Genomic DNA, 12,228 nt, shown 5'->3' with positions numbered 1-12,228 from the left:
TTTTGTTTTAAATATCTCAAAGAATAACCCCCTGAAATTATTGATATTGCTTACAAAAACGTGCAAAATTGTATGAAACTTTTTTGTTTGAAATATCTCAAAGAATAGCCCCCGGAAATTATTGATATTACTTACGGTTCATCCTGTATGTATTAAATATAAATTACATGCACACACAGTTAGTAAACAAATCACAGAGATAACTGCATTTCATTACTCGTAAATCATCATCATCATAATCATCATCATCATAATCATCATCTTCATATATCAAGGGCTTAAGCTGATTGTACACGATCATTTTTTTTCCAATTCAATACATTACAAGAGAACTTGTCAAAGATTGATCAATATCGAAGAAGAGCTGTCAAAAACAAGTATTTCATAAAGATTTAACAAGATTTTAAAACACGTGATTCAAGTTCATTGTAATCTATGTAGACCTACCTACGAAATATTACCTACAATATAAACAATATGTAAATCCTTTGGAGAATAAGTAGGCTATACAAAAAATATTTCTATTACTTCACTGCACGATATCCTAAAACGAAGATTATTTTAAAATGAAATATAATAGTAATTGCCTAGGTTATTGGTTAGAATTTTCTTCATTAAAAAAAATACATGTACTGGTAATAATTAATTCGATATATCTGCCTTGCGATTTCCTCATTCGTATTATTTTTCTCGTTTTATTGTGATATTCCGCAGAATCTCCGGCGTACAGACATGAATTTAATTCATATAATTGCATTAACTAGCAAACAACTTTTCACGGCCAGAACGCCATGTTTTTGTGGATCATGGCGCCATAATATTCTCGAAACCCACTGGTCAATTCTTTCAAAGAACTGTCAAGTCTTTGATTAATTAAAACACGTTTTATTTATTTTCATAACAAAGACTTTTAAAATACTGTAAATGATTTGACAACAAAACATGTAAAGTAGTGGCAAGTTTTTAAAATTCTTGTGAAGAAGTGTTGAATTTGACGAACATCTGATTGTGTACAAGCAGTTTTACGATGTTATCTGTTTCTATAGTTACATTTATAAAATTGAGGACGTAGCTGCAACAAGGGCCCATAGCCCCATAGGCCCTTTCTCCGGAGAATGTATAAATCGATTCTGCGTAGTTTCTTTGTTTCGTTGAGAAATGTTGAACAGTAATGCTGATAAACCTGTTTATTTTAATATATTTTATATGCCCTGCACTGCTTTTAAAAATTTCAACTCTATATATCTCAGAACAGCATTTTGGATTATGGGCCCTTATTGCAGCTACGCCCTTAATTACAGCATTAACACAGTCTAGTCTATACAGTCACGAAACTCAATAAGTAGGGAATATGCATTCATAGATAGTTGCTGACCACTGGGATCGCTACTATCGCCTCATCAGAGACAATGCGAATTAGTACCGGCACAGTCTATTGTTCTAGTACTCTCAACAACTCAAGCTTCGTGACTGTATATACTAGACTGTGGTATTAACTTGTCTTTTTCTCGGTCGGTCAACACTTCTGTTTTCATTATATAATCATTAACTCATGGAAAATTAAACGTGTTCAACATCGTAAATGAGATTAAAAAATGTTAGTGGAAAAACCAGCGCAAAGGACCAAGAAAACATCGTTTCCTATTACCGATCTATCGAAATTTACAAATATTTAATTATCCAATAGCCACTGCAAATACGAAGAACATCTTGAGAGTTCATTGCAATTACACTGTTTCTAAATCTACCAACACTTAAGATACATTTGAACCCGAATCGTTGAGAATGTTCAATACTTTAATTAAGGATTATCTTACCTCGTGAAAGTCTTCATTCTCGCTTCCACAGCTTTGTGACGTAGGCAGATTCTCGTAAGCGCAGTTCCTATTTCTTTTGTTGCTCCTGAAACAAGAATAGACATGACTTTATTACACAGAAAAAAAGAGTTTTTATTACAAATTCTCTGTATTTCTCAAGCCGAATTACAGGATACGATACTTGATATGATATTATATTTCACTCAACATATTCGGTCCTGCTGACCCTTTATATTTCTGTATTCGGGCTAGCAGTCCCGTTCTTCCACTATTTACAACACTGACAATGTGACCGAGCGTATACTCTGGATTACTTATCTTGTCTCATCATTTTCACTTATCTTGAAGTGGGGCGGTCTGAAGCGTTCTACCCCACTCAACTTCAAGACAAGCTGGAGTGAGACATCTGCAATTGGTTGAATAACAAATATATTTCTCTCCTCCTCTGCAATGTTTACGTCTCCTACCAGACACCTCTGCTCCCTCTTACTTATTTGTCCGATTCCATAATCTTTCTCGCTATCATAACTTAAATACTCTGTCACAATATGATAACACGCTAGAAATACCACTCCACACATCATCTCTTTATTCTTCATCTTTCACTGTTGCTACTTCTCGTCACTGGAATTCTCTGCCGCCTGAAGTCAAGGGCTGCCGAACTTTAATTTCCTTTAAATGTAAATTAGAAAAATATCTTATGATGAGTTGCCAGACCTAACGCGTTGCAAATATTTAATGGAATGTCTTCCACTGTATTTATTTATTTTTTTTTTGTTTCTTATTTTTATTATCTAAATCGTGTTTATTTATCACTTAACGGCAATATGTATCTCACTGTGTTGTTTTTTTATTATTAATATATTTATTGTGTACTTTTTATTCAATTGTCGGTTTCTGGTTTAATTATGTAAATCCTACTTAATTGTAATCTAATACTAATATGTATACTAATGTGTTTATTTTTATTTTTACTGTGTACATTTTTTTTATTGAATTATCGGCTTCTGTTTTTATGTCATTCGTATTTGATTCTAACAACATTAATATGTATTTCACTATGTTTATTTTTATTTTATGAGGTAAATTTTATGTAACTACCTCTTTTGATCTCATTATGTACCTAAATTGTATCAGTATGTAATTACTTAATTCCGATCCAGTTTTATGTTCAACTGTGTAAGCTAGTTTTAATCCTGGTTGAGTGTCAGAGAAGGCCTTACGGCCTTAACTCTGCCAGGTTAAATAAAGCCATTATTATTATTATTATTATTATTATTATTATTATTATTATTATTATTATTATTATTATTATTATTTTTCTTATTATTATGGAACGAAGTATAATGTTAAAGAATGATAGCAGAGAAGTAATACTAAATTAATTAGATTTGAGACGAGGGGTAACCATCAATGTAAGTCACGATTTTTGCCTCTTGTACGCTACTTCATATATAAATTTTCATTACTTAGCACAACTTATAGAACATTCGAATCGATTCTAGAATCAACCTCTTCCTACACTTCCTAACTCGACCATTCGACCAGAAGTCCCGAAGACGGCAGACACATCCTTTCCCGAAAAAGAAAGTTCACAGGTGAAAAATGGTCGGTGAATCTTATCTGGAGTCCTCCCTTCCAGGGACAGAATTCTTTCAAATGCCATATACTTAACGGTGCTCCCAACTTCACTTTCCTTCAGAAGGAAGTAATTTTAATAATTTTATCGTACTATACTAAAAAAAATCTATGTCGCAACCTCAGACTTAACGGAAAACATCGTAAGTACTTGACGACCGAGGATATAAAAGGCTAACTGCAATCTTGATATTCACTTATCTCACGCTGGGACTAGTTTTTAAACCTGCGAGCTAGCTACCGCAACAAAAACAACCTGAAGGCAAATATAACAACAGAGAACGTGGTTGACATAACACAAATTTTCTGCTTGTGAAATTACATATACTCACACTGGTTTGCGCATTATAGCGTCTGCATGAAATTGAGGTCAATGGCTGCCATACTCTTGGTATACTGTACATGTGACTTGACAAGAATTGGTCCCAAACCCGTTACAGAGCAATGTGAATTGCCCATACCTTCTCATTATGCATTTTACGCCTCAAGCATAACACCATACTCCGCTGTGAACCAAGTGCTAGCGTTTTATCTATATATATATATATATATATATATATATATATATATATATATATATATATAGCGGGACCGAGCTCGAACCTCAGTAGGAAAATTGAAATTTATAATAGGCCTACGCCTATTTCCAGAAAAATTTGACTAGAACAATATCGACCTTCCGTTTACGAGGAAAAATTGTGCACCAGAGATGTCCAATATTTTACGTTTGTGACTCAAAACCAGCACACGGAATGCTATCCCACAAAGCTACCGTGGGAATGGCAACAGCAGTGACGTACGCAGAATATTGTGAAGGGGGGAGGGGGTCATCATTAAAATTGTTCACAATTTACATTATCGGTATTTTAAATGTTGTGTATTATTATTATTATTATTATTATTATTATTATTATTATTATTATTAAAAGTATGAACTGTCAAATGCACAAAACGTTAAACCCTAGATCATATAGGCCTATACTCAGATTGCTCTGCGTTATAGACTTTAACGGTAACAACTTTTGTCAAGTTTACTATGCTGCCATCTAGTTGTTACATAAGGAGTCACGTCATAACTCCCATTTGAATTATATTAGCGACTGTACTGCCATCTCGTGTTCGTTTACGGCGGACGAGTGGCGATCCTGGCGATTGTTCTCTTCAAAGTGCAACCGATTTTAACATAGGAATAAGCAACCTATATGTGATCTGGGGGTTAAACGAACGTTTTACAATAGTCAGAACTCAAAATAACGAACGGGTGAATACCACTCTTAAACTGAGTTTAAAATCGACAATGCATTATATTTAACATCTGCACTGCAGAACTGTCAAAACAACCTTTACAATGTGTTTCAAAAGTTACATTTCATATTGTGTCGGCTTCATTTTATTACAAGGTCGGTACTAGGCGGTAGATCTCTCTATAATAAAGATAGCATTGTTATAATTCGAACGTGCCGCAGCACCAAGCACAGGAATTATAATGAAGGAGGGGTAGGAGGACTAGGCCTTATGTCGATGTAGATTTTGTTACTCTGACAGTTAAAAATTAGAGAAGGAAAAACGATTAAGCTTATGGATAAAATAAATATTCAAACCCGGTAACCCCACCCCCTCTTGCGTAAGCCCCTGGGCAACAGCCACTGATGTTTGCAATAAATTAGCTAATGGATGGCTAAGAAGTAATACCTCGTATCAACGGAAATGATCATTTAGTTTAACTACATTTTAGCCATCCATATAATTTTTAGTTGCTTATTTAAGGACACTATCAATTGCAGAGTTGTCTATCGTCGTGGTGAAACAGAATTTTGGCGAGATGAGTACGGAGATTCGCAAGGAGACATTCATCTACAGTTGAAAAAATATCAGGACTAAATCCAACCATGTAATCATCCCATGAGGAAATTCAACGTGGGTGAGAAATAACCGACAAATTTTGTCTGCAGCTATCTACTGGGAACGGTGATTTTTAAAGCGCCTTCCAACGTTACTTCCCTCTCGAATGAAGCCATGCTAAGGATTTATCGTCCTTAAAATACATCGTTCTCGGCCAGATTTTAACCCGCAAATCTCGTACCCAACGGCCGATATGGTAACCCCAAGATCATCGAAGACGACTTCATAAGAAAGGTGAAATGTAAACTGGCATCTGTCACTGTCCAGTTTACAGTTTATAGAAAATACTATATTAAATAACAGTGTATCAAATTATCCCTTTCTCAGGGATGTACGACATTCGCTATTTAGTAAGTTTGCAAACCTCAAACCTATCCCGACCCTCAATCATAAGCTTGCAGAAGCGGACGGTAAAAAAAAAAAAATCATGAAAAATCCTACAAACATAAGTCACTTCTTGCTGTTATCTCGTCAACAGCTAGGGTTAGGATTTTTATAAATATAATTCATGTAAATCTCATAATTTTTTTTTTGTCGGAAGAAATATTTGATTGTACGCATAATTCCGTAGCTATACAATTTTTCTGACACATATTTCATGTAAATCATTTCTGAATAAAATTATTTGTACATAGATCTAATGAATATGAACATAATTGTCCCAAAAGTTTAAAATAAATATTAATACAATGGGTTGAGGGAAAACCCCGGAAAAAAACTCAAGCAAGTAACTTGGCACAACCAGGATCTGAACCTGGGCCCGCTCGTTCACGGTCACGCTACGAGAAAAATAATATTGTTTTCTTCCCATTTCATCCACGAGGAGATTCATAAACAGAAATGAAATCCGTCAAGACTGCACAGAAATCTCAGTATTCCACACCTGCTGCTATCACCTTCTTTGTTTATCTTTCCGACCAACCGGTAACAATGGAAGTGCTAAACTCAAGTAGGCCTACAAGTAAACAGCATTAGGAGCTAGTCATGACCTGAATGCAGGTGGTGCTCAGTTCCGTCACAAAAGCTACCGTTAGCATTATGAGAGAAGAAAAAAACAGTTTCACGAAGAAAACACATACTTTCTTCCAACTTCTACGAGCTCCGTGGTAATTCAATTTCTATATCATGTATCGAATTATATTTCCATTTGTTTTGTTTTGTTTTTTTTTTGTTTTGTTTTTTTTTTTTTTTTTGTTGAACTGTATTTTAAAACAGACATAAATGACCTCAAAATTAAAATAGTTCGCCAATTTAAATACATGTAATTAATTTTCCACAAATTTACATATAGATGTATCGCAATCATTTACTTTTTCGGCATTTAAAATTCATATTCGCAACTGTATTGTAATCCCCTCAACAATTCGGTGGTAAGGGACAGTCCCTTCTACTTCTTCAAAAGAGACTTAAAAATAAAAAGTTCATTTCTAAAAGTCCAGCGACAAAAATTCCGCTAGTATTAACAAGTATGGACTTCGATACATGTTCAACCAAAAAGTAGAAAGAATTCCATATATCGTAATTAATTTATCTTAGAAAAACATTTCTCAGACGACACTAACTCGTCTGTTTCATATGTCAGTTTATTACATATGTGACATTACGTTTCTCCTGTTTCATTTGTCAATTTATTACACATTGCATAAAAAGTAACAAAGAAAGACGTAGTCTAACGAGTCTTGGATCCTTGTAATTCAGTGAAACGTTTGTGCTTTCGCTTGGCTGTTATTAAAAATTTACATTTTTAAGGCATGCACTGGTTATTATTTATACGGGTTGTGAATATGAAAAATAATTTTAAAAGGTTACATTTGTTCGGATCAAATTTCTGCACATTTAAAGGACAAAACTGAAATTCTTTCAATAATTTATTATCATAACACATGGCTCTCTTAAATTGACTGAGCATATTGGAAATTAAATCAAAGACTTTCCCAAAACACGCTATGAAATATTTCATATAAAACAACTTTTTCTCGAAAAGGAAGCAAAAACGAGCAAATTCGTATTAAGTTTTTTTGTTTGAAATATCGCAAAGGACAAACCCTTGAAATTAATGACATTACTTCCTATATGTACAGACCCAGAAAAAATGGGCAGCTTAATTTTAGTTCCAGATACAACGCATTGCGCATGTGCAGTAAACAAGAGCGACTAAATGTATGCTACTTGTGGACAGACTTGCGAAACTTGTTGCCTACATTCATTACTGTGTTTCAGAATAGTCTGTGAAGAGCCGTTAGTATGGCTCTATATAAGAGATATAAGAAATATAATTCATGCAAGAAGGTAGTTTATCGCTCTAGAAAACGCCATATCAATGCAAACAGTGAGAATAGTATAATTAACTCATTGCCGTTGCTAAGCAAATGACGTTAGACATTGAACCTTCCGTAACGTTTTATCAGTTTGACCATCGAGCATAAATATTTCAAGTTAAAACTGGAAAATTAGTATATACGAGAGTTTACTCTACATTTAGGCCTACAATTAATAAACACAAATTCAAAAAATTACTATATCTTCTTCATTCTGTTTGGAAATCAAGAAAATTATTATCTTATACTGTAATTACAGCTTTCTTCATTAATCTCTCTCACGCATAGGTGGAGAGATAACCATTTACTTGGGGGGGAGGGCGCAACGCAAAACCATAGAATCTCCATATAATGGGGTTATGGGAGACATCATTTACCTCCTCCCCCGTTATAGCTTGACCGTGGTACAGTATATCGGAATATGATTATTTAATAAAAGTATCTTCGGAAGCATGTTTCTTACAGTGTTATATCCATATCCACGATGTTTCGGACCGAGTTGTATAGGACTTGAACCAGGGGCGGCTTTTGGGGCAGTGCCAGTGTGCCATGGCACCACCAATGAAAGAAACAAAAAAATAATACCCTAAAAACAGTTGTAATAATTTATTTCTACGTATTTTATTCCAATTTCATTTGAACGAGCGCGCGCACAGATCGGGACGCATTCTTGCAGTGTTTTTTCGAACGTTGGAGCCAGTTCTCTGTGGCACCGGGTAAGCCCATATAACACTGTACAAAAGGCTACTGGTTTAGTTCATATACGGTTCTTATGGCGGAGACTGAGCCGAGTTCAATTTGACTCAGTAGTTAAAATTCCGCCCGCTAGAGCGCAGTAATCCAGAAATTTCGCTAGATGGCAGGGTTTGTTGGAAAAGTTTGGCAGGAAACCGTTGTCTCAAGAGCAGACTTACACGAAAAGTTCGGCGCCAAATCTTAATGCAATGTTACCAATTCAAAACTAATGCACACAACTTGGATTTGAAAGTACAAATTACTATTCATTTAACTGTATCGGATGCAGAGAAAGTCAGTCATGGTTATTTTTAGAAAGACAACTACGTATTTCCTCATATTATGTAACACTATTTGTTAATTTTGTGTGATATTTGTTTTATTTCGCGGCAACTAAATATCGTTACACTGTTGCTAGTATTGATGATTTTGTTAACGATATATGAGATTTATGCAGGACATGAACATGTGTTATTCAAGCTGCTGCCTTGGATTCATCGGTCTGTTTAAGTGAAGTGTAAACGTTTTCATTTATTGTCTGTATCACCGTTCATTTCGTGTGTTTTTGCCAGTAACTTTACGAGTTCTAAAAGTTATTTATATTTTCCATTTCTTTCCTTAATTCTAGAAGATGAAATATGTGATACTTTCGAGGAGACAATCAAAATTTTGAAATTGTTAATTGCAATGCCCATCTCCGCTTCTGAAGCTGAGCGATGCTTTTCTATGCTGAAAAGAATAACCACATTATTACTTAGAAACACTACGAAGGAAGAAAGATTGAGTGCTTTAGGAATGTTATCGTACGAAAAATCTTTCGTATGCAAGATTGAAGGTTTCAATGCAAAAGTGATAGACTTGTTTGCCAACAAAAAGGAACGACGAATGGATTTCCAGTACCGTTCTTTTTAATCCAGATGCAGATGTCTCTCTCTCGGTGTTGGATTGGCACTTTGGTGAGTACATTGCTTGGAATTTAAAAATGTTAGTGATTAGTTAAATTCCTCTCTTAACATTCAAATGATAAATTTAATATAAGCATATTTTTAAGTTAGAAAAGCGTTTATTGCTGTTTTTTGTTTCATATAGGCCTACTAGTTGCATCATTAACTGCACACCTGGTAAAATAGCTCGCTTAATTAATTTGTTTTATTTAACATAATGTAAACATGAGCTGTGATTATCACCTTTCACTTGGTGATTTGCGTGCAACCTTCTTACATTTTTGGCACCACCACCAGAATGTCTCACGGGCCGCCACTGACTTGAACTGTAGGTCTACTACAAATTATAATAGGGCATAACTCAAAACAATCTCCCTCTTTTTTTCTCTCGTACAGAAATACATGCATACATTAATAAAACTACGTAACAGTGCTATCAGAAACATTTTTATATGAAGCTTACCATCCTGAAGATATTATAAAATGTAAATTCTAATTATTTTATTTAATCTCGTCTTTAAGTTTACACATTATACCGGGATCACTTTTCTTTTTTCTACATTGTTGTGCAGTATGCTATTCATACATCTCCAAGTGACGGCCTGCGTCTATACCTGCAGACTTCTAACACATGAGTACAGGCTGTTACAAAAAAATTTACAGTGCTTTCATTCCTCAAAAGAGCTATAGGAATTTTTATACATTCAGAAATATGAAATAAATATTATAGTTCAGACACATGATCTGAAGACATTAATTAATCAATTTAAGCACAGGAACTTAATCATGTCCACACCTGTGGAGTAACGGTCAGCGTGTCTGCCGCGAAACCAGGTGGCCCGGGTTCGATTCCCGGTCGGGGCAAGTTACCTGGTTGAGGTTTTTTCCGGGGTTTTCCCTCAACCCAATATAAGCAAATACTGGGTAACTTTCGGTGCTGGACCCCGGACTCATTTCACCGGCTCATTCAGACGCTAAATAACCAAAGATGTTGATAAAGCGTCGTAAAATAACCTACTGAAAAAAAAAACTTAATCATAAACAAAAGCAAAAAAGATCTTTCGAATTCAATATTTTCTAATGTTAGGCCTAAACAAAAAGAAAGCCACCGGCGTAGCTCTGTCGGCTAAGGCGCTTGCCTACCGATCCGGAGTTGCGCTCGGGAGCGGGTTCGATTCCCGCTTGGGCTGATTACCTGGCTCGGTTTTTCCTAGGTTTTCCCCAATCGTAAGACAAATGTCAGGTAATCTATGGCGAATCCTCGGCCTCATCTCGCCAAATATCATCTCACTATCACCAATTTCATCGACGCTAAATAACCTCGTAGTTGATACAGGTCGTTAAATAACCAAGTAAAAAAAAAATAAAAAAATATATATGTAAAAAACAGAAAGAAGTCAGAGAAGTTTGGGTGGGGCAGTGCCCCCATGCTCCCCCGTAACTCAGCCTATGCTCTCACGACCTAACAACAAACTAGACCTGAGACCCTAATTTGGGTCTCTATCCGAATTTAGGGAACCATTTGTTTACACGAAAGAATAGATAATGACGCCAAAAGCCACTCTCTGTATAAGCGATGTTGAATACCTTTATTCCGATCAAAATATCGAAGTCTGTACTTTCACAGCATCACAATTCCCATATTCTTCGCATAATGAGAAAGTTAAACGTGAACACGTGACACAGTTTGAAGCTTAACCTTTCAAATCTGGATTATGGTGCAATGTTTTGTCAGGAGTCAAGGTCTTTGTTGTCAAAAAGGAACAGGTTTGTGATCGTCATCGTCTGGCAGGAAGAGTCCCGTTACGCTACTAACCTTGTGCAGCAGCAAGGAAATGGACCTTCTGTTCAGCAGTCTGCAATTTAGCATTACAGCAACGAGATAATTCAGTATTGTTAATAGCGCGAAGGTTTAGAGCAGTTGGTTTGTGACTTCTCCCGCTGTCCTACCCATTGGATTTTCAAAATGTGTTGTTGCACCGCTAAAGAAAAGCCGTTATATTCTTACGAGGTTCTAGGCTTTCAAGCCGTCTTGATATTTAATATCTTAACGTTTCCTTCCGATCTACTTAGAATAAAAGGTCAGAAAATCTTGCGCGATAAACCCTGATCATGGAACCTGCAAGCAGTTGTAATAATATTCGCGAGATATTGAAGGGGGTATAATATGTACACCTTTCGCTAGTATAAATGTAGTAAAATTGAAAATTTAATGTCTATATATCCTGAATTATTTTTATACTGGAATTTGGTATACTTATTAAACAATACTTCTAGATTAAGAAATAATTTTTAGAATTCAAAAAACTTTTATTAAGGGCAATTATATTTTTAATTGGGAGGTGCAATTTGTGTAGGAAAGTTGGTTTCTCTTTATATTTTATAACTGTCAATATTTTAAAATGGTTTCTTCTCTGTTTTATTTTCAATGAGTGTGTTAAGAAATTCTGACTTTATCAAATGACTAAATAAATAAGAAAGATTTTTGTAAGTTTGTTGTAAAATTTATTTTTTATTTTTTAACATAAATTATTGATGAAAAAACTTGAAATGATAAAATAATGCTATAAGCATGGTTTGTTCTCATTAAGAAATACACTTGTACGCAACATTTTATAAATTTATCTAAACAAATTTGGAAGTAATGATGGAAACGGAATTGGAAGACTTAAGTTACGGGAAATGAGCGACAAACTTAACGAAGGTGAAACTTTCTGTGCATGTTTAAATGGCTAAGTCAATTGGCACAGTTTCACGTTTTAGGTCTTAACTCGGAAAGTATTAGAGATATTTAATTTTTTCACCGCGTTATTGAAGAAAGTTCACAAAAAAAAAAAACACTTTTTCGACTTCTGAAGGTGTAATGCCCCCTTA

The 12,228-nt window shown here is 35.0% G+C and overlaps 1 protein-coding gene across 7 annotated transcripts in view; it reads right to left on the bottom strand.

The window, feature by feature from the left end:
• The window catches only part of mim (missing-in-metastasis), a 332,503-nt gene that overhangs the window by 114,438 nt on the left and 205,837 nt on the right, over positions 1-12,228 (bottom strand). For all 7 annotated transcript variants that reach the window (XM_069844237.1, XM_069844238.1, XM_069844239.1 and 4 more), the window contains exon 4: positions 1,818-1,902. In XM_069844237.1, coding sequence (XP_069700338.1) covers positions 1,818-1,902 — 85 coding nt within the window. The remainder of the gene's footprint in view (positions 1-1,817; positions 1,903-12,228) is intronic.

Source organism: Periplaneta americana, chromosome 13, assembly GCF_040183065.1.
Source record: "Periplaneta americana isolate PAMFEO1 chromosome 13, P.americana_PAMFEO1_priV1, whole genome shotgun sequence".
Taxonomy (NCBI): domain Eukaryota; kingdom Metazoa; phylum Arthropoda; class Insecta; order Blattodea; family Blattidae; genus Periplaneta; species Periplaneta americana.
This window is presented reverse-complemented; position numbering and strand designations above follow the sequence as displayed.